A 27,969-nucleotide genomic window follows, 5' to 3' on the forward strand; every position below is an offset into this window, starting at 1 on the left:
GCCCATCAAAAACACCTATGCTTAAACAAAATTAAGCCAGCATTGACCTGGATTCAGGTTTGGAAAATGTCAGCTCACATCAGCAAAGTGATGGAAAGCATTGATAACAGTGCTGTCGTGTGGCATTTATTTATGAATAAGTACATACTCAATTGCATCAGGAGAATGTAGCTAATTGCAATCCTGTTCCAAACATGGACATTAAAGCTAAATTCCAGAGGTGAAGTTGGAGATAATTCACCTCAACTCTAAAGCAAGATTTACTTGAGTATAACATCAAGGAACTTGGTAAAACTTACGTAATTGAGAATCCTGAGGAAAATTCAGCACCAGCTAGAGTTTCATCCTGCACAGAGAATGGTTGAGATTGTTGGATTTCAGTCATTTCAGGGTCAGAAAATCGTAATGAGAATTTCAAATGTTACTATTCTAGACCTAATCATGTTCACCATTGAATAACCTTTCATCAAAATATGTGGATGCTTGATAACTGGACACATTTAATTCTATTCACAGTTTATCAAAAGAAGAAATTAATCATGCCTGCCTGGAATAAGGCGAGGGCAGCATTCATGTATGTGGGATGTGGGAAATGATCTTGTCATCATAAGCACTTGGTAATAGTCCCCAATGTGAGAGTATAAACCCACATTCATTATTCTATGAATTACTGCTGCAGAATCTTCATCATGAACATCTTACGTGATCTGAAAATTATTTGTGGTGTGAACAGATAGGAGGCTGTAATGCACTTTTTGAATCCCAAAGACTTTTCACCATTTGCAATACAATGGAATATTTATTTCTTGCTTGGATAAGTGTACTTAAATGGCACTTAAGAAGCTTGACACTATCCAGGATAAAGCAACCCATCATTTTGTTCTTCCACTCATTCATGGAGTAAGCATTCATTTCTTCCACTGGTGGCACATGGCAACTGAAGTTCATATTCTTCAAAATTCACTGCAGTTATCTACCTCTTCCACTCTGATAACACCTGGCAATCAAGAACGTGATGAGCAGTAGGTACAGCAAGTAGCCCGTCCTGCATAGTCCTGATTTGAAATACATTGTTGGTCCTTCATTGGCACTGGGTCTAGATGCTGGAACTCCCAGGCCAGTGTGCCGAGAGTAACTTCAGAAGGATTAAAGCTCACCATGACAGGCAATTTGGGATGTCAATACATACTGGCGTACTCTGTGTGTTGGCGCATGGCCAAGTGGCTAAGGTCCTGATGAAGGGTCTCGGCCTGAAACGTCGACTGCACCTCTTCCTAGAGATGCTGCCTGGCCTGCTGCGGTCACCAGCAACTTTTATGTGTGTTGCTTGAATTTCCAGCATCTGCAGAATTCCTGTTGTTTGAAGTGGTTAGGGTGTTCATCTAGTGATTTGAAGGTCGCTAGTTCGAGCCTTGGCTGAGGTAGCGTGTGTGTCCTTGAGCAAGGCACTTAACTACACATTGCTGTGCAATGACACTGGTGCCAAGCTGTATGGGTCCTAATGCCCCTCCCTTGGACAACATTGGTGGCATGGAGAGGGGAGACTTGCAGCATGGGCAACTGCTGGTCTTCCATACAACCTTGCCCAGGCCTGCGCCGTGGAAACTTTCCAAGGCGCAAATCCATGGTCTCATGAGACTAATGGATGCCTATAAAAAAAACTCTAGCAATAACTGTGTCCCATAATTAATGAAATTTGCTTGGTACTTTAAATTGAGAACCTTGAAGGAGCCCCTGTGAAGTATATTTTAATAGAAAACTTGTTATAAATATTTTGGCAAGATGGAAAAAGAATTAAACTAAGTAAATCAATGGTGATGAACTGACCTGTATGATTTTCCCCTCTTATTTCTTGGTAGGAGGAGTAACAATAGCCCTTCATCTATCGATCCTGTGGAGAAATCACATGACTCTAAAGTTCACTATTCAGCTTCATTAGACAGCCTGTCTGAGTCATCCAGATATAAACATCATGATCAAAGGTGTGATCATTTTTTAAAATTTTGTTTCTTTACAGTACTTTCCTTATTAAAATATTCGCAAACTCTAGCTGTTACTCATTGCCTGGAGGCAGAAGTCCTGCCCCTCGCCATTAGATTTCATTCTGTTCAAGGTCCAAATGCCACCAACAGGCAAAGTCAATGATACTCAGATGGAAGTAACTTGGATGATGTAATTTTATTTCTTTGTTGCATTCCAGCCTCTGTCTTAACTGTAATTGGCTAACAAACAATCATCTTGACTCCTGCCAGGTTTTATTTCCATCTGATCTACCTAACTTTGTGCAGTGATCTGCTGTGAATTTCAACATCAGAGTGCACATGGGCCTTTCAGTTTAGTCTCAATGATAGCTTTTCTAGCAAGCACCTCAACCTTTTCTATTACTCTTGCCTTTACTTTGTTCCCATCACAGGTTCCTCAGTGATATGCTTTGTTATTTGTTTCTGTGCATCTTTTCCCCACCACTGTATCCCAGGGCTGTTTTGAGCCTAAGCCCTGGAATTCCATTGCTCCCTTCTGCATCTTAACTTCATTTCCCTCCGTAAATTTAATCTTCTTACCCCTCCAAATATTTTCTCTATTGTTTGTTTATGTATTTGTTTGACTCTGTGAAGCTCTGAGCAATTTTAGACCATAGGATGATAAGATATAGGAACAAAATTAGGCCATTTGGCCCACTGAGTCTCCTCCGCCATTTCATCATGGCTGATCCATTTCCCTCTAAACCACAATCTCCTGCCTTCTCACCATATCCCTTCATGGCCTGACTAATCATGAATCTATCAACCTCTGCCTTAAATATACCCAATGACTGGGCATCCACTGTCACCTGTGGCAATGAATTCTATAGATCCACCACACTCTGGCTAAAGAAACTACTTCTCATCTCTGTTCTAAACAGACATCCCTCTATTCTGAGGCTGTCCTTTGGTTTTAGACACCCATACCATAGGAAATATCCTCTCCACATCCACTCCATTGAGGCCTTTCAAGATTCCATAGGTTTCAATGAGATCTAACCCCCTCATCTTTATGAATTCCAGTGAGTACAGCTCCAGATCCATCAACACTCCTCATATTTTTTTGTGTTAAGAGGTACCAAAATCCCATTTGATCATAGCTTGCTTCCTTTCCATGAGAATATTGTGGCAGAATATTGGTCATGCGTATGGTGGTCATTAATAACTCCAACAAAGCACGCAAGAGAAAATTATTTACTTCAAAGAGATTAGAAGTTGATTTCATATGGATAATGTTAATAGATTTAAGGTGATGGTGATGGGAGTGCTGGGGCAGGGAGCACATGAATTTTTTTTTTGTTGATGAGATTAGATGCAGATCGGTGGTAGGTGACATGAACCTGTAGTGTGCATTCTGTTTCTTTGCTCTCAATATTTTTATTTTACCTCTGTTGACTAGTAGTGGTGGCAGCAGTATTCAAGACAGTCCTTCCTTGGCTTCCTCTGAAAAGGGAGCAGAAAGCAGGGCTTCCCAAGGTGAGAAGGGAGATAGTTCTGTTGAAGAAGAGGTGCACACAGCAGCTGATGACTCAATACAAAGTTCCAGTATGCCGCCTTTGCCTGATGATAAAGGTGAGTTTGCAATCACAGATAACCTTTTTCTCTCCCTCACTCACTGCAATGTAAAATAATGTGGTGCGGGAATACTTCAGTTAACTGATCAAAATAAACAGCCTTTTACTGTATTTACACCTTTCCTCATAGCACAGTATTGGATCTAAGATGACCTGTACCTTGTTTAATGCATTAACATGCTGTTCTAGAAAACTATCGTGCGTTTGCACTTCCCCTTCCCATTCTGATATGTCTCTCTATGGCATTCTCCACTGTTGTGATGAGGCCACACTTAGGTTGGAAAAACAGCACCTTGTATTCCATCTGGGTAGCCTCTAAACTGATGGCATGAACATCGATTTCTTGAACTTCCGGTAATGGCTCCGTCCACCTTTACTATTCCCCATCCTCTTTTCCCTCTCTCATGTTATCTCCTTGCCTGCTCATCTACTCCCTCTGGTGCTCTTCCCCACTTTTCTTTCTTCCATGGCTTTCTGTCCTCTTCTATCAGACTTCCCTTTCTCCAGCCCTGTATTCCTCTCACCAATCAACTTCCCAGATCCTTAATTCACCCTCCCCCCCCCCCGCCACCTTTCAGGTTTCACCTATCATCTTGTGTTTCTCTCCCCCCTCCCCCCACCTTTTAAATCTAATCCTAAGGTTTTTTTCTCCAATCCTGCCGAAGGGTGTTGGCCCGAAACATCGACTGCATTCTTTTCCATAGATGCTGCCTGGCCTGCTGAGTTCATCCAGCATTTTGTGTGTGTTGCTTGCATTTCTAGCATCTGCTTTGTGCATTTCTTCTGTTCTTCTTATTATCTCATTGTAATTAACTTTAGAATTTTTCCAAGACAATAGATTCCTGTGGAAAGTATTCTTGCTGCGTAGTTGTGTCAATGGTAATGGTAATCAATGAAGCCAGTGAATATATCTCCATCACCAACTGTTCAATTGCACATTTGTCCTAATGAACCTTTAGGAAAGAATAATCATAATATGATAGAACATTATATCAAGATTTAAGTAATATTGTGTATTGTGTAAATCTACACAAAGTAAACTGTAAGATATAAAGTATGAATTGACTATCTGGCTATGGTAGATTGAAAAACACTGTTACAGGGTATGGTAGTGGCGAAGCAGAGACAAACGTTTAAATAATTAATACGTTGACAACAAAAATATGTTTAAGGCTCAAACCCCAACAAGAAAATATGTCCCAATATAGAATAATACGGCACAGAAATTGGCCCTCCAGCTCAAGTCATCGACACTGACCAAGATGACCGTCTAATCTAGCCCCATTTGCCTGTGTTTGGCTCACAATTATGTCTCACAGGAGAGGTTGAAGACAGTATAAGATTGGGTTGGAGGAGAGGACAGAGTGGAAGGCAACCAAATGAAAATAGATGGGAAGGCTTGTTGTGCTGAGGATATTTAAATTCTACAACAGAATATAGATAAGGTGAAGTAAGTGGATGAAAACTTGGCGAGTAGAGTTTAAGACAAAATGCTGATAGTCAAATTCTAATTACCTGCACTGGTGCTTTTATTTTGGATTCTGTGAACTAGCTGTCCATAAATGCACTGTTTAAATCAGACTCTTACATGTTTCTTCGGTTCTGTGATGGGATAAGAAAGCATGGTAAAATTAGCATGTGCACAATTATCTATCTGCCAGATTCCATGCTAAACAAGTAGCAGTAGTTACAGAAAATTGGAATTTCTCTGTTTCTATTGCTATCTCTTTATTGTCAAAATCTTAGGATTCGGTACTTAGTACCTGCATAGAAAGTGAATAATATTCATCTCTGAGCATATTGGTAGTAAGTGGAAACCTTGATCATATCAACATGTTAAGAAATCATTGTTTTAAAACAAAGCATAATTAGCCATAGCATTATCAGTTATGCAGTTGCATATTGACTTGATTAAGTTTTTAATCTCTGAAGTGACATTCACAAATACACAAACACAAAATGTAATTAGTTTACCTAACTCAGAAGTACAATTCAGCTATCAACATCCAAATTTTCAGTTTGGGAACATTTCAGATAAGAATATGAAATTGAAAACTGTACTCTTATATTCTTTTGCCTAATTAAGCTATATGATCTGTCTCCAGATTCAGCCTCTATTGCCACTGAGTATTCTTTGAAATTTGATGAATCAATGACAGAAGATGAAATCGAAGAGAAATCCTTCCGCTCCCTGTTGCCATCTGAGAGCCACCGCCGCTTTAACATGGAGCGGAAGCGGAGCAGGCAGGATGATTCAGATGAGGAAACTGCCAGGGACCAGTCAACCTTGACAGCTGTCAAAGTAGGTTTATGTAATGGAGGTGGATTGTACAAGCTGAAGTTATTTTTCCTTGAATATAGATTATCTAAATGGATGTTTAAGGTAGTAAATGGAGAGAAACAATTTGGAACTAAGATGTTCAGGATTAATGCCAAGATGCACTCCTTCACACTGAAGAAAATGGACATTTTGAATTTTCTGAAAACTTTCTCTAGAGTGAGCATTCACAACCTGGGATCCACATACCCCTTGATTAATAGTAGGGGTCTATGGCATAAAAAGATTGGAAACCCCTGCTCTAGAGTAATGGGGGATGGAGTGATGAGAGTCTGTTTACAACTGAAATATTAGTTTTTTTTATGCAATAGTATGAATGTACATGGAAGCAAAATGGAGTTAAAATAGAAATCATTTGAATTGCCATCTCCAATTCCAATATTTCTGATAACTGGATAACGGATGCAGCTCAAAAATATTTTGGAAAACCTGTTAATACTGCAGAGCAGACAATACAGGCTCCAGATGTCTTAATCTCATTTTTCCACTGATTGTGTGGGGCTCAGAAGGAAAGATTGTGAGGAACATTCTGTGTCATTTTCCCTTGTTTAAGTTAACTGGATAGGTACAATTTTCGTTTTGCCCTCTTCTTTTATTACCTTGAGTATCCTTAAATGAATTCTAGTAAGTTCATCAACTTTTGTCAGTCAAACTGAGCATGTGTTCGCCTAGCCAAATAATTGATGAATTCCAAGAAATACTAGACCTCTCTGTGAATGACACAGAGAGATTAACAATACAAAATGCACAAAATCTGAGAACTGAGGTAGGGAGATTTGGCCAATGAGAAAGTTTCATCTTAATACAAAAGAAACCACTGCCAGTACTAGAACTAAGGAAATAAAACAAAAATTGCATAGTCAGCAACACTGAAAATATCTATGAAAAAAGCAACAGATGAAGCATTTCAATATGGTGATCTTTCATCAGAATAAGGGAGATTTACTTCTTTTGCATTTAAATGAAGGAATTAAAAGTAACATTAGCAAATTTGCAGATGACACAAAGCTGGGTGGCAGTGTGAAATGTGAGGAGGATGTTGTGAGAATGCAGGTTGACTTGGACAGGTTGGGTGAGTGGGCAGATGCATGGCAGATGCAGTTTAATGTGGATAAATATAAGGTTATCCACTTTGGTGGCAAGAACAGGAAGGCAGATTACTATCTGAATGGTGTCAAATTAGGAAAAGGGGAAGTACAACGAGATCTAGGTGTCCTTGTTCATCAGTCACTGAAAGTAAGCATGCAGGTACAGCAGGCAGTGAAGAAAGCTAATGGCATGTTGGCCTTCATAACAAGAGGAGTTGAGTATAGGAGCAAAGAGGTCCTTCTGCAGTTGTTCAGGGCCCTGGTGAGACCACACCTGGAGTATTGTGTACAGTTTTGGTCTCCAAATTTGAGGAGGAACGTTCTAGCTATTGAAGGAGTGCAGCATAGGTTCACGAGGTTAATTCCCGGGATGGCGGAACTGTCATATGTTGAAAGATTGGAGCGACTGGGGTTGTATACACTGGAATTTAGAAGGATCAGAGGGGATCTGATTGAAACGTCTAAGATTATTAAGGGATTGGACACACTAGAGGCAGGAAACATGTTCCCAATGTTGGGAGAGTCCAGAACCAGAGGCCACAGTTTTAAGAATAAGGGGTAGACAATTTAGAACGGAGTTGAGGAAAAACTTTTTCACACAGAGGATTGTGGTTCTGTGGAATGCTCTGCCTCAGAAGGCAGTGGAGGCCAATTCTCTGGATTCTTTCAAGAAAGAGTTAGACAGAGCTCTTAAAGATAGTGGAGTGAAGGGATATGGAGAGAAGGCAGGTACAGGGTTCTGAGTTGGATGATCAGCCATGATCACAGTGAATGGTGGTGCTGGCTCAAGGGGCTGAATGGCCTACTCCTGCACCTATTGTCTATTGTCTAAATCTGTCCTTTGTGTTTTCCCTTCTCTTACGGTACTCAAGAATCTTCCAGTCTTCCAGATGGCCACATCTGTGCCAATTGCACCGAAATGTAGCTCCTGAGAGATCGTGTTAGGGATCTGGAGCTGCAGTTTGATGACCTACAACTTATTAGGGAAAGTGAGCAGGAGAGAGATAGGAGCTACAGGGAGTTAGTTACTCTGAGGCTGCAGGAGTTAGACAAGTGGATGACTGTCAGGGAAGGGAAGAGCTCAGATAGTAGAGAGCACCCCTGTAGCCATCCCCCTCAGTAATTGTTATTTCATTTTGTATGCTGTTTGGGGGTGGGGGGGCAGTGACCTGACACAGGACAACCACGGCGATTGGGTCTCTGGCACTGAGCCTGGTTCTGTGGTCTGGAAGGGAGAGAAGAAGATGAGGAATGCGGTAGTCATAAGGGATTCTATAGTGAGGGGAACAGACTGGGGGTTCTGTCAGCCTGATAGAGATACCCGCATGGTGTGTTGCCTCCCAGGTGCCAGGATGTCTCAGATCGGGTGCAGAGTATTCTGAAGGGGGAGGGTGAACAGCCAGAGGTTTTGGTACACGTTGGTATCAATGACATGGGTAGAAAAAGGGAGGAGGTCCTGAAGAGAGAATTCAGGGAATTAGGTAGGAAGCTGAAAAGCAGAACCTCCAGGGTAGTAATCTCAGGATCGCTGCCTGTGACATGTGTTAACAAGCGCAAGAATAGCATGATCAGGCATATTAATGCGAGGCTGAGACTGGTGTAGGGAGCAGGGCTTTGGGTTCCTGGATCAGTGGGGCCTTTTCTGGGGGAGGTATGATCTGTACAAAAAGGATGGGTTACACCTGAACCCCAAAGGGGTCCAATATCCAGCAGGCAGTTTAATAGAGCTGTTAGGGAGGGTTTAAACTAATTTGGCAGGGGGACGGGAACCAGAGTGATAGGGGTGAGGAAGGGGAAAACAGAAATAAAGCAAAGATAACAAGCAACAGAGATGATAGAAAGGACAGGTAGGAGATGAGGCATAGTCACAGCCAGTGGGCTGATTTACAACAGAAAGCAACAAATACTGGACTGAAAAGTGTTATATTTGAATGCACGCAGCATAAGAAATAAAATGGACAATCTTGAAATTAGCTACAGATTGGCAAGTATGACATTGTGTCCATCTCTGAAACTTGGCTAAAGGATGGCTGCCATTGGGAGCTGAACATCCAAGGATATATGATGCATCAGAAAGATAGGTTAGTAGGCAGAGGGGGTGGTGTGGCCCTGTGTATAAGAAATAATATTAAATCATTAGAAAGGGATGACATAGGATCAGAAAGTGTAAAGTCTCTATGGGTTGAGTTAAGAAATGGCAAGGGTAAAAAGACCATAATGGCAGTTGTGTACAGGCCTTCAAACAACAGCCGGGATGTGGATTACAAATTATAGCGAGATATAGAAAAGGTGTTTCAGAAGGGCACTTTCATGATAATCGTTGGGGATTATAACATGAAAGTGGATTGGGAAAGCCAGGCTAGTACTGGACCTTAAGAGAGAGAATTTGTAGAATGCCTAAGTGATGGCTTTTTAGAATAGCTTGTTGTTGAGCCCACTAGGGGATTAGCTGTGCTGGATTGGGTGTTGTGCAATGATCCAGAGGTGATAAGAGAACTTAAGGTTAAGGAACCCTTAGGGAACAGTGATCACAATATAATCGAGTTCACTTTAAAATTTGAGAGGGAGAAACTAAGATCCAATGTGTCAGTATTTCAGTGGAATAAAGGAAATTACAATGGCATGAGAGGGGAACTGGCGAAAGTTGACTGGAAAGGACACTACCAAGAAGGACAGCACAGCAGCAATGGCTGGAGTTTCTGTGAAAAATGAGGGGCGTGCAAGACAGATATATTCCAAACTAGACAATGGGGTGCCCGTTGGGGCACCCTTTGAGAGAAGGGTAGTGCAGTCTGATGTGACCAGAATGAATATTAAATTTTCCTGAATGCTATTGGTATCGCTTTACTTTGGAAACTGAAGTAGAAAACCTCTGTTTATTAAAGAAGAACGACGCGTAGCAAAACAAATATAGTTGCTCCTCATTTAACAAAGGACATGCATCTCCTCCTCTGTCTCTTCTTCTCTCATCTTTTTTTGTCCTGACTGATCCTGGAGTCGTGCTGCCCTGGCCTCCTCTGGATCTCGTTCTCTCCCTCTCCTTGCTGCTTCCCAATGATGTTTGGCATCATCTCTTGAAAATAATGTCCCCCTTCCCTTTCCACACGACATAATTAAGCTGACCATTTTTTTTTACCCTAATGCTGGATAGAAGATACGAAGTAGTAACACCAAAGGATGCTGATTATTCTCGATGATGTGGTTGGCGCTCTCCTAAATGGACATGATATAGTCACTGCTGTCCTTTGACTGCAGCAAAGGGTTTTATGGGTGTCTCAAAGTACGTCATTACAATAAGATTTAATTATCTCTTATTGATGGGTGGCAGTTAGAGCTGTCCCAATCCTGCACATGCTGATGGTGATTAGCAGAATGTGTCCCCTCGAAATACAGCTGCCCTGCCCTTTTGCTCCGGTAGGTGTTGCTGCTGAGGCTGGCCGTGCACATGCATCGGGCTGTCACGTCCCGATTTCCATGATGGCGGATCGGGTCTTGGGTGAAAGGCAGCCTGTTGGTTTTTGGCGAATGAGCAATTTTATATGAATATATAACCCTGAACTTTGCCTACATTCTGTAAGTTAGCGCATTTTACTTCGATTTAGCCAAAAAAAAAGTGCCGCTGTAATGCACCATTTGCGCTGATTAGAGGTCACAAACAGACAGCATGAGTGTTTTAGTAGTATATAGATAAGAAGAAATTTTTGAATGGAAGAGCACTACCACGGCTGACAAGTGAAGTCAGAGCCAAAGTAAAAGCAAAAGAGAGGGCATACAAGGAAGCCAAAGCTAGTGGGAAGATAGACGATTGGGAAGCTTTTAAAAACTTGCGTAAGGAAACTAAGAAGGTCATTAGGAAGGAAAAGATGAATTATGAAAGGAAGTTGGGAACTGATATCAAAGAAGATACTAAAAGATTTTTTAAGTATATAAAGGGTAAAAGAGAGTTGACGGTAGATATAGGACCAATAGAAAATGACACTGGAGGTATTGTAATGAGAGACGTAGAGAAACTGAATGCGTATTTTGCATCAGTTTTCACAGTGGAAGACATCTGTATACCACAGCAGTCCCCAACCACAGTTGTTGGACTAAAGCATGTGCTACCAGGCTGCAAGAAAACAATATGATTTGGCGATATGAAACGATATGAGTCAGCTGCACCTTTCCTCATTCCTTGTCAAGTTCACTGTTGAACTTGATCGCACGTGAGGTCATCAGTTGGTCATTAACCTACAATTACTGGATGAGTGAAAAACAAACGTCGTTGGAGAGTTTCTTTGGAAGAAGTGGTAGGGGACATAAAAGGCCTAACGATGATGATAACACAGAGACAGCGGAGGCCGAGACTGCAAAAAAAAAAGAAAGCTTCCTTCAACAGAAAATAGGATGAGTTGTACATAAAATACTGGCTTTATTGCGAAAAATAGGATGAGTTGTACATAAAATACTGGCTTTATTGGGACCGGTGACTCGCACACTCCAAGCCCCCTGTGTGTGATATGTGGAGACAAGCTGTCTAATGAGGCAATGAAGCCCTCAAAACTGCTTCAGCACCTTGAGTCCAGCACCCTGCACTTAAAGACAAACCAGTTGAGATTTTTGAGCGGAAAAAACATGAGCAAGCGGGACAGAAGCAAGTGCTAAGAGCCACCACCTCCACAAATGCTGCTGCTCTAAGAGCGTCGTACTTAGTGGCTAGCCATATTGCTAAGGCTAAGAAACCTTGCACTGTTGGTGAAGAATTGATTCTGCCTGCTGCCGAGGACATGTGCCATGAACTGTTGGGAGAAGCTGCAGCTAACAAGATGGCGCAGGTTTCTCTTTCAGCTACCACAGTTTCAAGGACAATCAATAGCTGAAAAATGCCACCTGATCTTAACAGTGTATTGAGTGACGTTGTTGAAGTTATCAATCACATCAAAGCAAAAGCCTTTAACTCACTTCTATTTGAGCAGCTTTGCGAGGAAATGGATGCAGAGCACAAATACCTTCTCTTACACACTGAAATCAGGTGGCTATCAGGGGGAGGGTCCTGGCCAGGGTTTTTGAGCTAAGAGCAGCTACAGAGATTTCTTTCAGGAAAAAAGTCACCACTGGCAACACACTTCAGTAACGCGGAGTGGATAGCAAAACTTGCTTATCTGTGTGACATCTTCAACCTGCTCAATGAACTCAATTTGTCACTTCAGGGGAGAATGACAACTGTCTTCAAGTTGGCAGATAAAATGTCTGCTTTCAAAGCCAAACTGGAACAGTGGGGACGGCGAGTGGCCAGGGGCATATTTTACATGTTCCCAACATTAGCTGGGATTTTGGGAGAGACTGAGGCTGCACCATCCTTCTCACAGCTGGTGCGCGAACACCTATCTTCGCTGTCGACAGAATTCGAGTGTTACTTCCCAACCGCAAATGACCCAAGACGTGCAAAAGAGTGGGTCCGTGACCCATTTGTGAATGTCCCCGGTGAATCATTCATGTCAGCGTGGGAAGAAGGTCAACTCATCGAGCTTGCAATTGACGGTGGTCTGAAAAGTATGTTTGACATAACATCTCTGCCGGCATTCTGGATCAAAGTCAAGGCTGAATATCCTAAGATAGCCACCAGAGCACTGAAAACGTTGCTTCCATTTCCAACATCATATCTCTGCGAAGCGGGGTTTTCTGCAATGAATGCAACAAAAGCTAAATTGTGGAATAGACTGAACATAAGGAACCCCCTTCCAGTATTGCTGTCTCCCATCACCCCTCGATAGGACGGTCTTGTTGCAGGGAAACGAGCCCAGAGCTCCCACTGATTCAGCGATATTGGTGTGTTGCAATGATTTTATATGTTCATATGAGGAAAATATGCACTGTGTGTTTAATATCCAAACTTAAAATGTTATGATGCTATTGACTTATAAATGACTTATAATTGACATCACTATATTCATGCGAGGAAAATAGCGCCGTGTGTTTAACAACAGGAATTCTGCAGATGTTGGAAATTCAAGCAACACACATCAAAGTTGCTGGTGAATGCAGCAGGCCAGGCAGCATCTCTAGGAAGAGGTACAGTCGACGTTTCAGGCCGAGACCTCTCGAAACGTCAACTGTACCTCTTCCTAGAGATGCTGCCTGGGCTGCTGCGTTCACCAGCAACTTTGATGTGTGTTGCTGTGTGTTTAATATTAAATTTGTTAGATAAACCCTTTTAGAAATGAAATTGAGTGTATAGCCATTTATAAGTGACTTATAGTTGACTTATCACCTATATTCTGGTCTGGTATTCCAGACATTCAAGAGTGTCAAGGAAGTGAAGTATGTGCAGTGAAAATTACAACTGAGAAAGGTGCTCAAGCAGCTTAATGGTCTGAAGGTGGGTAAATTCCTTGGACCTGACAGAGTGTACCCTTGGGTTCTGAAGGAAGTAGCTAGAGAGATTGTGGAGGCATTAACCATGATCTTTCAAGAATCGATAGATTCTGGCATGGTACTGGATGACTGGAAAATAGCAAATGTTGCTCTGCTATTTAAGAAGGGTGGGAGGCAGCAGAAAGGAAACTATAGACCTGTTAGCCTGACATCAGTGGTTGGGAAGTTGTTGGACTCAATAGTTAGGGGTGAGATTACAGAGTACCTGGATGCACATGACAATATAGGTCTAAGCCAGCATGCTTTCCTGCAATTTTTTGAGGATATTACAAACAGAATAGACAAAGGAGATGCAGTAGATGTGATGTACTTGGATTTTCAGAAGGCCTTTGACAAGGTGCTGCACATGAGGCTGCTTAGCAAGATAAAAGCCCAAGGAATTACACTGAAGACACTAGCATTGGCTGATCGGCAGAAAACAGAGTGGGAATAAAGGGATCCTGTTCTGGCTGGCTGCCGTTTACCAGTGGAGTTCAACAGGGGCCGGTGTTGGGACCGCTGCTTTTTTATGATGTTCGTCAGTAATTTGGACTATGGGATTAATGGATTTGTGGCTAAATTTGCCAATGATACAGTGATGGGTGGAGGAGTGGGTAGTGTTGAGGAAACAGAGAGCCTGCAGAAAGAATTGGATAGTTTAGGGGAATGGGCAAAGAAGTGGCAAATGAAATACAGTGTTGGAAAGTGTATGGTCATGCATTTTGGTGGAAGAAATAAATGGGCAGACTATTATTTAGATAGGGAGAGAATTCAAAATGCAGAGATGCAGGATACCCTAAAGGTTAACCTCCAGGTTGAGTCGGTGGTGAAGAAGGCAAATGCAATGTTGGCATTCATTTCTGGAGGTATAGAATATAAGAGCAGGGATGTGATGTTGAGACTCTATAAGGCACTCGTGAGACTACATTTAGAGTATAGTGTGCAGTTTTGAGTTCCTTATTTTAGAAAGGATATACTGGAGAGGGTTCAGAGAAGATTCACGAGAATGATTCCAGGAATGAAAGGGTTACTGTATGAGGAACGTCTGGCAGCTCTTGGGCTGTATTCCCTGGAGTTCAGGAGAATGAGGGGAATCTCATAGAAACATTCTGAATGTTAAAAGGCCTGAAGAGATTAGATATGGCAAAGTTATTTCCCATGGTAGGGGAGTCTAGGACAAAAGGGCAAAACTTCGGGATTGAAGGACGTCCATTTAGAACTGAGATGCGAAGATATTACTTTAGTCAGAGGGTGGAATTTGTTGCCATGAGCGGCTGTGGAGGCCAAGTTTTTGGGTGCATTTAAGGCAGAGATAGATAGACTCTTGATTAGCCAGGGCATCAAAGGGTATGGGGAGAAGGCAGGGGAGTTGGGATGACTGGAAAATTTGGATCAGCCGTGATTGTATGGCGAAGCAGACTCGATGGGCTGAATGGCTTACTTCTGCCCTTATATCTTATGGACTTAAGAAACAACTTCGTGACCAAGTTATTAATTTAGTTAGTTATCAGTGTTTAGAATCCGATGAAGTCAGTAGTTGCATTCCTGGTCTGATAAGGTGTGATGTACCTGTACCTTTACCGCCGTTGTACTTCATTGAAATGTTTTTAAGTATTGTGACTTGCTGAATCTGAAGAGCAGTGTGGCATTTTGCCAAGATCATATGTTTCGCATGTGTCATGCCTGATAGCTGTGTTGATTTGTTCGTTGCCTATATTCGTAATTCAAGTTTGTTAAATGTGGCCTACCTTGCGTCAGCCACAGCAGCTCTCTTCATCTGATACATTATATATCTATCTTTTCTATTTCCAGCATGATTTTAGCATGCCCTTCTCTGGGGGCCAGGACAGTTTCTCCAAATTTACAATGGAGATGGTAAGACAGTATATGAAAGAGGAAGAAATGCGTGCCCAGCATCAAGTGTCACTCCTCAAGTTACGTGAACGAGCTTTGAAGGAAAAGACAAAAGCTGAACTGGCCTGGCTGGAACATCAGAAGAAGTGAGTGGTTGACTTAAATCTTTTCCGTTGACATGCATGGTGAAGATACCATGAATGCATTGATCAGTGTTTCGTGGGCGACCCTAGCCATTTTTCTCTGCATGTTGTGACCCCATTAATATAATTGCGTCCTGCAGAACATAGTATAATGTCTTGAATTAAGAATAAAATGAAAGTAAGGGTGAAGAATAATTTTGTTTACTTAGACCATAAGACCATACGATATAGGAGCAGAATTAGGCCATTTGGTCCATCGAGTCTGCTCCGCTATTTCTTCATGGCTGATCTAATTTTCCTCTCAGCCCCAGTCTCCTGCCTTCTTCCCATTTCCCTTCATGCTCTGACCAATCTAGATTCTATCAACCTCTGCCGTAAATATACATACAGATATGGCCTCCACTGCTGGCTGTGGCAAAGAATTCCACAGGTCCTCCACTCTCTGGCTAAAGGAATTCTTCCTCACATCTGCTCTAGAAGGTCACCTCTCTAAACTGAGGCTGTGTCCTCTGGTCTTAGACTCTTCCACCATAGGAAACATCCTCTCCAATGTAACTCCATTGAGGCCTTTCAACCTTTGATAGGTTTCAATGAGGTCACCCCTCATTCTTCTGAATTCTAGACAATGCAGACCCAGAGCTATCAAACACTCTTCATATGACAAGTCAATCAATGCTGGAATTGTTTTCATGAACCTCCTTTGAATCTTCTCCAGTTTCAGCATATCCTTTCTAAGATAAAGGGACCAAACCTGATCACAATACTTCAGGTGAGGCCTCACCAGTGCTTTTATAAAGTTTTAGCGTTACATCCTTGCTCTTACATTCTAGTCCTCTTGAAATGAAGGCTAACATTGCATTTGCCTTCTTCACCACAGACTCAACCTGCAAATTAACCTCCAAGGACTCCCAAGTCTATTTGCACCTCGGTTTTTTGTGTTTTTTTCTATTTAGAAAATAGTCAACTCTTACACTTCTTCTATCGAAATGCATGATCATACAGTTCCCAAAACTGTATTCCATCTGCCATTTATTTTCCCATTCTCCTAGTTTATTTAAGTCCTTCTGTAGCCTCTCTACTTCCTCAAAACTACCTGTCCCTCCAGCTATCTTCATATCATCTGAAAACTTTGCAACAAAGCCATCAATTCCATCATCCAAATCATTGACATGTAACGTAAAAAGAAGCAGTCCCAACTTGTACCACTTGTCACCGGCAGCCAGTCAGAAAAAGTGCCCTTTATTCCCACTCCTTGCCTCCTGCCAGTCAGCCACTGCTTTAAATTCTTGGCTGCCTTGCTGAATCCATACATTTGGTCTAGCTAACGTACTTGCAGAAGTGTCTTTTAGGTTAAGAGTTTGAATTTTGTTGTGGATTGATGTAATAATATATTACTAATCTGGTCTCAGTGAATTGCAAACCCAGGGGGTTCATCAGACTTTGTTCTCCTGCCCACATGGAACACTGACTGTAGAAGCTGCTGGTAACTCACTGACCCAGGGGAGCCACCAGCCTTCGTCCACACTAACCTGTCGGCTGGCAATCCCAGCCCAATCTTCAGGTGTCCCACGTCAACATTGCTGTCCTTCAAATACAGAGCAGAGACTTAAGACTCCGCATGTCCTCTAATTCGCCCATATCCCTGTCCCTTAAATCATAATCTGAATCCAACTGCCTTCTTTGTCTCCAGACCATCAAAAAACACTAAACACCCAACTAAAATTGAGCTGTGACCTCATCTTCAGCCAATATGTCAATATGCCAATACATTTAATGTGGCAACCATTACTGCTTTTCTAGGCAGAAAATTCTGCAGATTCACTACTCCCTTGGAAAAGCAGAAAAACCTCATCTCTATCCTAAATCTATTCCCTCTAATCTTGAGGCTTTGTCCCCTAGTTCTGGTCTATCCCTTGCTTAAGTTTATGTTTCTATAAGATTCTCTCTCATTTCTCTGCATTATAGTGAATATAGTCCCAGGTAACTCAATCTCTCTTCAAAGGCTAACCCCCTCATCTCTGGAATCGACCTGGTGTATCCTCCAAAGCCAATATCTTTCCTCAAGTAAGGACACCGGAATTGCACAGAGTACTCCAAATGCAGTCTCCCCAGTACAGTTGCAGCCAAACCTCCCTGCTCTTAAATTCAATCCTTCTAGCAGTGAAAGCCAACATTCCATTAACCTTCTTGATAACCTGTTGCACTGCAGACCAGCTTTTTGCAATTCAAGCACAAGCACTCCCAAATGCCTCTGCGGCTGCCTTTCACTACCATTTAAATAAAAATCCATTCTCTGTTTTTCTTTCCAAAGTGGATAACCTCACATTTATCGATGTTGTATTCGATCTGCCAAACCCTTGTCCACTCACTTAACTTATCTATATCTTTATGTAGACCTTCCAGATCCTCTGTACAATTTGCTTTTCAACTCAATTTAGTGTTATTGGCAACTTAGATACACTATACTCGGTCCCCTTTTCCAAATTGTTCATGTAAATTATGTAAATATGTTGATGTAAATAATGTGTTATTGACTACATATTTAAATAGCCTCAGAATATACAACAAAAGAGCTGCAGGCCACATATTTTCAGTATCTTTAACATAGTTTTTAAATATCTTGGGTCCCAATTCCACAACATCCAGATTTTTCATTTGGTCTCAATTACCAACTTACGCTGATAGATTTAGCATTTAGTAGCTTAGCATAATTATTTTTATTTCACAAAATCTTATCCAGAATCAGATTTAATATCATTGGCATATGTTGCGAAATTAGTTGTTTTGTGGTAGCATTACATTTCAATATATAATAATAAACTATAAACTACAATAAGAAATGCAATATATATTGAAAAATAAGTGCATAAAGTGCAAAAAAAAAGCAGTGAGGTAGTGTACGTGGGTTAATTGTCCATTCAGAAATCTGATGGCAGAGAGAAAGAAGCTGAAACTATCCATACCAAAGCATTCGTTATCCATCAGAAATACAGGAAAGCTATTAGAACAGCAAGTTTTTTGCTGTCTAACATTGGTTGGATTGAATAAATTGTTTTGAAATTGTAAGGCATTTAATACAAGTATGGACAAGGATTTTACCTTTCTGGTCCAATGATATCCTGGGCTCACTAAAAGAATTCTTAGCTTAAGGGAACCTAATAATATTTTATGGCATGCATCACCATTATTTATTTTGTAGTTCCCTGTTTATTTGGTAATCCAGGCTATTTGTTCATACAAATTTGTGCATAAATTCTGTTCTCAATCAATTAGTACTCTTAAACTTTGTTTTTCATTACATTTTCTATCATCTCACTCTGCTCAGTTTCTCAAAAGTACTTCCTTTCCAAGTTCAGAAAACCAAACCTCAGAAATGAGTGTGGAAATTAAAAATGTTCAAATATTTTCTGCTCAGATCTGGTCATTTAGTTCTTAAGTGTAAATTCAGCAACTGAAAATTGCACATTAATTTGTTCTGATTGATGGTACTATAAAAAAAAGTGTTGTGCATAGTCTAATCCATATGTTGTAGGAGAAACAGACATTACTGTGTGACTTTTATCATGTTATATTTCTACAGACGTCTGAGAGACAAAGGGGAAGATGATAAAATGCCACCAATCCGTAAGCGACAGCGTGGGCTACTTCTCAGGCTGCAGCAAGAGCAGGTAATATGCATTTGAAGTCAAAAACTAATTTCTGCTCCCAGTAATTGGACATCTACGTTTGTATTACCTGTCCATTCCATTGCTTGGTTGGCTGTTGGTCTGAGTACTTTGATTTTGTCAATTAACCAATTTTTCCGTGAATTTTTAAATTTACTACATGGATTGATTTCCAACTGTAGTTGTCAGACGAAGGTACAAGTGACCTGTTGAGGTTTCTATTTTCACCATAAGTCAGCAGTACTAAGCTGAAAGTGTCCATCATCAGGACAAGCTTGGTACTTTGCCCACAGCAATTCAGCTCCGGACCCCCACATTTGAATTTTAATGTAAACATATGGTGTTTTGACTTGGTTGTGTAAAGAGAAATTTTTTCCCTTACCTGCTTATTTTTTCTGCACATAGTGCATGTTGGATCTCATAATGCAACACATCACTTTCCTCCTTGGCTTGATAATTTTACCACTAGATGCCCTTTCCTGGGACTTTTTAACAGCCAACCAGTACATGATTATGATCAAGGTTACATCTCAGTTTGCTTTACTTGTATCTAATATTTGAAAACCCATCAGCTTTGTTCTAACTTTATCAATTCCTCTCATGCCATTGATCAGACTGTTATGTGCTTCTTGTTATCCTATCACAGTCAGAAAATGACCCCTTGCCCTTGCACTGTGGCCCCTTCAAACAAGAAATTGGTGCTACTTTGTATTTGGTATAGATTTTGACACAAAACAGTGTAAAGCTGCAGTGACTTTACACTGGCTGTAAAAGCTACCTTATTTGGAGTAGACACGAGGAATTCTGCAGATGCTGGAATTTCAAGCAACACACATCAAAGTTGCTGGTGAACGCAGCAGGCCAGGCAGCATCTCTAGGAAGAGATACAGTCGATGTTTCGGGCTAAGACCCTTCGTCAGGACGAACTGAAAGAAGAGCTAGTAAGGGATTTGAAAGTGGGAGGGGGAGGGGGAGATCCGAAATGATAGGAGGAGACAGGAGGGGGAGGGATGGAGCCAAGAGCTGGACAGGTGATTGGCAAAAGGGATATGAGAGGATCATGGGACAGGAGGCCTAGGGAGAAAGAAAAGGGAGAGGGGGTGGAAAACCCAGAGGATGGGCAAGGGGTATACTGAGAGGGACAGAGGGAGAAAAAGAGAGAGAAACAGCATGTGGGTATATAAATAAATAAATAACGGATGGGGTATGAGGGGAGGACTGTCTAGGGCCCTGAATGGTAGTGAGGGAGGAAGTGCATGTGTAGCACTTGTTCCGCTTACAAGGCTAAGTGCCAGGAGGGAGATTGGTGGGCAAGGATGGGGGGGATGAATGGTCAAGGGAGTCGCGTAGGGAGCGATCCCTGCGGAAAGCAGAGAGAGGGGGTGAGGGAAAGATGTGCTTGGTGGTGGGATCCCGTTGGAGGTGGCGGAAGTTACGGAGAGTTATATGTTGGACCCGGAGGCTGGTGGGGTGGTAGCTGAGGACAAGGGGAACCCTATTCTTAGTGGGGTGGCGGGAGGATGGAGTGAGAGCAGATGTGCGTGAAATGGGGGAGATGCGTTTGAGAGCAGAGTTGATGGTGGAGGAAAGAAAGCCCCTTTCTTTAAAAAAGGAGGACATCTCCTTCGTCCTGGAATGAAAAGCCTCATCCTGAGAGCAGATGCGGCAGAGACGGAGCAATTGCGAGAAGGGGATGGCATTTTTGCAAGAGACGGTGAGAAGAGGAATAGTCCAGATAGCTGTGAGAGTCAGTAGGCTTATAGTAGACATCAGTAGATAAGCTGTCTCCAGAGATAGAGACAGAAAGATCTAGAAAGGGGAGGGAGGTGCCGGAAATGGACCAGGTAAAGTTGAGGGCAGGGTGAAAGTTGGAGGCAAAGTTAATGAAGTCAACGAGCTCAGCATGCATGCAGGAAGCAGCGCCAATGCAGTCGTCGATGTTGTGAAGGATGCGTGCAGGAAGTATTTGGAGTAGATCTTAGATTTGCTCAATAATATACTCACAAGTATGGCTGTAAGGAAAGATTGGGAAAAAATTGGATGGCTTTGGGAGACTAGTTAGAAGTATATAAAATTATGAGAGGCCTAATTAGGGTAGGTGGTATTTTTTCCAGTGTGGAAATATCAACTTCTAGAGGCGTAGGTTTAATTTGAGGAAATTTTAAGACGTTTACAAGGCAATTTTTTTTTTTAACCCAGTGATAAGTGCCTGGAATGTGCTGCCAGGGTTTGTGGAAGCAAATGCGATAATGATGTGGGACAGGTTAAATATGCAAAAAAAAAAAAGAAGGGGAATATGGATCATGTGTGGGCAGGTGAGATTAACGTAATTTGACATTGTAGTCAGCTTAGATGTGGTGGGCCGTAGGGAATGTTTCTTTGCTCTACTGCTGTGTGTTCCAAGTCAGCTCTGCAGTAGGTATTATAAAGTAATTCTTGAGAGTGAAAACCCTCTTCACTTCTTCCTCCTCCATTTCTTCCTGAAGCACATGGCTGCTGAAAGCATTTAAGATTTCAACAATCCAGATGAGGTTGGTTAATTCACTGGAGATCAGGAAGGAAAACTGGGGACATTTCAGAAAATTTGGCAAAATCAAGTTTTTAAAAGGTCTCGGCCTGAAACGTCGACTGCACCTCTTCCTACAGATGCTGCCTGGCCTGCTGCGTTCACCAGCAACTTTGATGTGTGGTTCCTCTGAGACCAGGCAGTTTTCATCAAATAAATGGCAAAATTTGCACTTTGGGCGTGCTTACTATTTTAGAAACAATGCATAATTCTGTGCTGATCTTTAATGAAGCAATGTGTTGAACTGTATAGGTTGTAACTGCACAGGTTGTAGTGTTACATTGACCCATTATGCAGGAGTTTTGATCATTGATCTTTAATGAAGCGATGTGTTGAATTGCACAAGTGGTAGTGTTATGTTGACCCTTTGTGTAGGGGATTTGATTTGTGATGAGACATGCCATTGTTTACACTAAACCTCTTTTTTGCCTCTTATTTTTGTTATTTCTTTGATATGCTAAAAGTTTGTATCTTTTGCTGAAATAAAACTGAAACAGGCTGAAATCAAACGCCTTCAAGAAGCCAATAGGGCTGCTCGCAAGGAAAGACAATTGATCCTGAAACAGCAGGAGGAGATCCAACGTTTGCGCCAGACCACTATCAAAATACAGGAGAAACTCAAATCAGCTGGAGAGGGCAAGCTGGTGAGTATTCTAAGCTGTATGTGTGCATTGTATTCATTATAAATCTATTTAGTAAATAGGGAACTTGAGAATTCATTTTTCAGCAATGCAAGCCTGACATTTACCAATAAGTATATCCTCGACTAGAATTATAGATGGCAAGTTTAACCTTGTACATGGGCAAATAGGAGGCACATACTAACCTATGGTGAAGAATACCATTTTCACACTACCAGTAATATTACTGAAAAAAAAACATTTACTTGCAGTCTGTGCAGAAGTAAGCATCGTGGTACTTGCAGCTGCCTAAATTCACGTAACTGCAGCCATTGTGTCAGGGAAAGTATTTTGAATTTTGTGCTTGCCTTTTAGTGAGCTGTATATACCCATGGTTTAATTTGATGTTACTCTTTATTCCATTGAAATACTTTTAATTTTATAGTACAGAAATAGGTCTTGTGTCTAATTTTTAACTTTCTCTGCATGAGCTTCTTCCCCACTTGACCAAGTGTAATCCTCCTAGGGTATGTTTCCAATATAAAAAAAATGAAGTATGTAGTATGCCAGTTAGTCTTCAAACTATGTTGTTGAAAGGCATTCATTTCCATTTACCCACCTTAATCTGTTGTTGCCTTATTTAATAAATCCTTTTTAAAAAAAACAAAGCAGATTTTAAAATTTCGGAAAAGCTGGAACGAGTGCCATTGCAATTTCAGCTGGCTTTCTTGCTATAGTTACTGACGTTCAAGTATTTCTAGTATCTTGTTTTGATATAATTTGCAGCATCTGAGTACATCAGCTCTTCTACCCCACTCCTCAAGAGTCTGCTATGTCATTCAGAAAGATCAGCTAAGCTGATCTTGGTTTCAGTTCTACTTCCTTGCTTGTTCCCCATAAACCTGGATTCCTCAACTCTCTGTCGGCTTTAAATATATTCAGTTATTGGCTTGCATATCCTTAAGGAATGGGGAATACTAAAAATTCACATCCCACATTTGGAATTTTTGCTTGACTTCATCATAAATGAATTGCTGCATTTTATGAGACCTTCCCCCACAAAATCATGACTTCCACCACAAGTAAGGAACATCCTCTCATTGTACTATCATTGTGGCCATCTAATCCATTGGAAGTTTTTCAGCATCCACAGATTTTTTTTTTGAAAATTACGACCAATAGATGTACCATCTCTGCACTTAAGACTGAGATGTAAGCCATGAGATGTAAAAGTTTTGTTGGCCTTTTCTTTGCCTAGCACTTTTCCCTCGGAAGTAATTAATGTTCTGTCATTGTTTGTCTCATCCTTATTATTAGTATTCCAATCGCGTCATCCAGGGGAACCACTATTTAGCCTATTTAGCTTTTATCTTTTCTTGCGTATATTTGAATAAATAGTTATTGTGCTTGTTTTTCACCTCCCCCTTCCCTTAATTTTTTCCACTCTGGCTTCTCTCTTACCCCTTCTCACCTCTCCCTGGTGCCCCTCCTCCTTTCCTTTATCCCATGGTCCACTCTCTTCTCCTATCAGATTCCTTCTTCTCCAGCCCTTACCTTTTCTACCTATCATCTCCCAGCTTCTTCATACCAACCACCACCCGCCCCTCACCACCACCACACCGGGCTTCATCTGCCATTTTCTAGCTTGTACTCCTTCCCCTCCACTCACCACCTTATTCTGGCTTCTTCCCCTTGCTTTCCAGTCCTGATGAAGAGTCTCTGCCTGAAACATCAATATTTATTAATTTCCATAAATGCTGCATGATCTCCTGAGTTCCCTCACATTTTGTGTGTTGCTGCATCAACACCTTTTTTTTTGTTTTAGGAGCTGCGGAGCACAGAACAAATTGAGGAATTAAATGTTCCGAAAGTGAGCCATGCTTCCAGCCCCTTGCAAACAGATATAGAGACACGGAGTCCTTCCCCCATTTCTATCTCGGGCAGTGAAACCAGCAGCATCATGCAGAAACTGAAGAAGATGCGCAGTCAGATGGATGAAAAGTAAACTAATATTAACATATCTACCAGAGCTTGTATACTGACTGCAGTTGTACTGTGAAATCTATCAATGCTAGCTATCATTCTTGCTTGTGTAAAACTTTTGCAGGATTTGTTAAATGAGAGGGGAGTGGGAGAATAGCAAAACATGAAACTGGCCCTTTGCCTAGTATGCTTGTGTTAAAGATGATGCCAATTTAAACTGCATGTCTGCCTCTATATGGCCTGTATCCCTTTATTCCATGCCTGCTTGTATATCTGCTTCCACCACTTCTCTTGGCAGTGTGTTCCAGGCACCTATCAATAAGCTTTCTTTAACCTTTTTTTCCCGTTCTCACTTGCAGTACACCTTCTAGTATTTGATATTTCCACCCTGGAGAAAAAGACTCCTATCTACTTCATCTTCGTCTCTCATTTTAAAAACTTCTATTAGGTTCCTCAGCCTAAGTCACTCCAGAGAAAATAATCTTAAGATTTTTTTAAGAGCTCACTCTAATCCAAGTAACATCATTGTGAACCTGTTTTACACCTCTCCAGAGTCTGCAAGACTCCTGTAATGCACACAGCATGTAATGTGGTTTAGCTCAAGTTTTATACAGCTCTGTGATAACTTCCTGGCTTTTATATAAGCAATGTCCCAGCTGATGAAGAAAAGTATGTTCTATTCCTTTAATATCCTATCTACTTGTGCTGCCACTCTCAGGGGGTTATGTCATTAAACCCCAAGATTTTTTTTCCAAAGTGCAAAATTGAAAACCAGCTATATCATTTCCTACTAGAAGCTTCGTTTTCCCATATAAACTCTATCACGCTTCAGAGTGTTGTTTTGATGTTCTGTTTGAAATATTGCTATTTAACTTAACAATTCTTCTCCAGCGACATCTGTCAGATAATGTAGTTCTACAGCTGTTATGTTTAATTGGCACTTTGTTAGACATTTAATCCTGGAGACTTGATCTTATGTGACCTCTGTCTGAACAAGCATGTGGAGTCTACTATTCTGGCTAAACTTGAGGCCCTCTGCAAATCAGTCCAGGCCCTGAGGATTTATCGAACTTAATGCTCTTTAAGAAACCCAACACTACTTTCTTCTTTACCTCGAAATGCCTTAGCATATTAATATACTCAGCACTGATGTCCCTGTCATCCACATCCTTTTCCTTGGTAGATACTGATGTAAAGTACTCATTAAGGACCTCACTCACACCCTCTGCCTCCAAGCAAATGTTCTCCTCCCCCCCCCCACCCCATCCTTAAGTGGTCCTATTCTCTCCCTCATTATCCTCTTGCTCTTATTGTATGCACAGAATGCTTCGGGATTCTCTTTAATACTACTTGCCAAGAACTTTTCATGGCTCCTCCTGGCTTTCCTAATTCTCTTCTTGAATTCTTTTCTGTCTTCTTTATAATCCTCAAGGTTTCTTTTTGATTCTAGTTTCCTAATGTTATATACTTTTCCTTCTAGACTAAATTTATTACCTCTCTTGATGCCAAGGTTCTCGTGCTTTGCCACCCTTTTCCTTCCTTCTCACTGTAACATACCTGCCCTGTACTTTGTGCACTTGGCATTTACATGATACAGCACACAACTCTGTCATCACAGCAATTCCCTCTAAATAAATGTCAAGAGATTAAGAAGTCACATTTAGTCTCTATTACAAACACTGTGCTTGAGTTACAAGCACTTTTCCTTGGCAGTCTCAGTGTAATGCTTCACCAAATTTGAGCTTTATCAAGTGAGATCATAGAACTACTTATTTTCACCTCCATAGTATTACCAAACTCTATGCTTAACTCAGGGTGTCTGCTGTTGAAGTTCACTGCAATTTTTTATCTGTAGACTGAGCATTACAATATATTCCAGGTATGACTTCCTTTATTCTACTCTGTACGAACTTGATAGCGTTCTAAATTCTGCTGTCCATATCATACTCTCTTTAACTCTTCATCTATTTGCACTGTGCTAAGCTAAGCAACATGTCAAGTTTGAAATTCTTATCAAATCTTTTGTTTCTATTTACTTTATAATCTCCTTCAGCCCTGCATGCAGACTCTTGAGTTTCCTTGAACTTAATAACTGCTGTGACTTCAACTGACATGGTACTAAGCTTTTGAATCCTCTCTTACCTCAATGACGCTTTCTGCAGTTTACTGCTGAATGATATTTTTCACCTACCCTAGGAGCACCTTGCATGCCAGGCATCAATTTTTGTTTGCTCCTGCCCAACACTTCAGGAATGCTGATTAAAGGTACTACAGTAAAAGTCTGATCCAGGACTTTTTGCTGGACCAACAGATCTTTAGACCTTTGGATATCAGTTTTATTATTTTACAATGTATTTTAAATTAGTTTTTGTTGGACATTATGTAGCATTATAATATTTACTGTGTAGTCAGGTAAGTTTAAAAGGGCAGTTCCTTCCCTTTCTTTTATGATCCACTCTCCTCTGCTATCAGATTATTTCTTCTCCAGCCCTTGACCTTTCCCACCATCTAGCTTCACCTATCACCTTCCATCTAGCCTATCTTCCACCCCCCACCTTTTTATTCTGATATCTTCCCCCTTCCACCTCAGTTCTGAAGAAGGGTCTCAGCGTGAAATATTAGTTATTTTTCCATAGTTGCTACCTGACCTGCTGAGTTCTTCCTGCATTTTGTGTGTGTTCCAGTGCTCCCATATGTCTGAAGAGAGCACAGAAATTCATGCCTCCGGCAGTAGGAAGAGAATATGGGACCAGGTGTAGGAAGAAAACTTAGCAATTTTAATCCATCAGGATTTCAGAATTGTTGGAAAGTGGATAATTTTAATTTTACTGTATATAAATCTAAGTAGGGAAATGTGGGAGTACATATAGATTTTATAATTAATCTTCATGGTATTTCAAATTAGCAGATTTAGAATCAGAATCAGGTTTATTATCACCAACATGTGACATGAAATTTGTTAACTTAGCAGCAGTTCAATGCAATACATAATCTAGCAGAGAGAAAAAATAATAATAAATAAAATAAAACATAATAAACAAGTAAATCAATTACATATATTGAATAGATTTTTTTAAAAATGTGCAAAAAACGGAAATACTGTATATTTTTAAAAAAGTGAGTTAGTGACCAAAGCTTCAATATCCATTTAGGAATCAGATGGCAGAGGGGAAGAAGCTGTTCCTAAATCGCTGAGTGTGTGCCTTTAGGCTTCTGTATCTCCTACCTGATGGTTACAGTGAGAAAAGGGGCATGCCCTGGGTGCTGGAGGTCCTTAATAATGGACGCTGCCTTTCTGAGACACCGCTCCTTGAACATGTCCTGGGTACTTTGTAGGCTAGTGCCCAAAATGGAGCTGGCTAGATTTACAACCTTCTGCAGCTTTTGGTCCTGTGCAGCAGCCCCTCCATACCAGACAGTGATGCAACCTGTCAGAAAGCTCTCCACGGTGCAACCATTGAAGTTTTTGAGTGAGACTAGATAATGCCCATTTTTCTGGTTGAGCTTTTGTGACTCCAAGTAAGATCAATTAAGATAATGCCAACACTGTCCCCCCTCTCCAGAGCCCTACAAGTGTTCTTCTTTCCAGTACAGTACTTATCCTGTTCCATTAGCAGTGCATTCCTCAACTCTAACCATACACTGAAAACAAATTTTTCCTCATGTTACCTTCATTCATACACTGGACAGACTAGTACATGTGCCTAACGGCTCCCTAGAAAAA

At 41.1% G+C, this 27,969-nt stretch overlaps 1 protein-coding gene across 5 annotated transcripts in view; it reads left to right on the plus strand.

Moving 5' to 3' along the window:
- The window catches only part of cep350 (centrosomal protein 350), a 240,756-nt gene that overhangs the window by 149,240 nt on the left and 63,547 nt on the right, over positions 1-27,969 (plus strand). For 4 of the 5 annotated variants that reach the window (XM_072274363.1, XM_072274366.1, XM_072274364.1 and 1 more), the window contains exons 21-27: positions 1,860-1,982; positions 3,421-3,593; positions 5,701-5,897; positions 15,227-15,414; positions 18,992-19,079; positions 22,140-22,286; positions 24,088-24,263. In XM_072274363.1, coding sequence (XP_072130464.1) covers positions 1,860-1,982; positions 3,421-3,593; positions 5,701-5,897; positions 15,227-15,414; positions 18,992-19,079; positions 22,140-22,286; positions 24,088-24,263 — 1,092 coding nt within the window. The remainder of the gene's footprint in view (positions 1-1,859; positions 1,983-3,420; positions 3,594-5,700; positions 5,898-15,226; positions 15,415-18,991; positions 19,080-22,139; positions 22,287-24,087; positions 24,264-27,969) is intronic. The other variant, XM_072274365.1, reaches the window with a different exon arrangement.

The sequence above is a fragment of the Mobula birostris genome, chromosome 12 (assembly GCF_030028105.1).
Source record: "Mobula birostris isolate sMobBir1 chromosome 12, sMobBir1.hap1, whole genome shotgun sequence".
NCBI lineage: Eukaryota > Metazoa > Chordata > Chondrichthyes > Myliobatiformes > Myliobatidae > Mobula > Mobula birostris.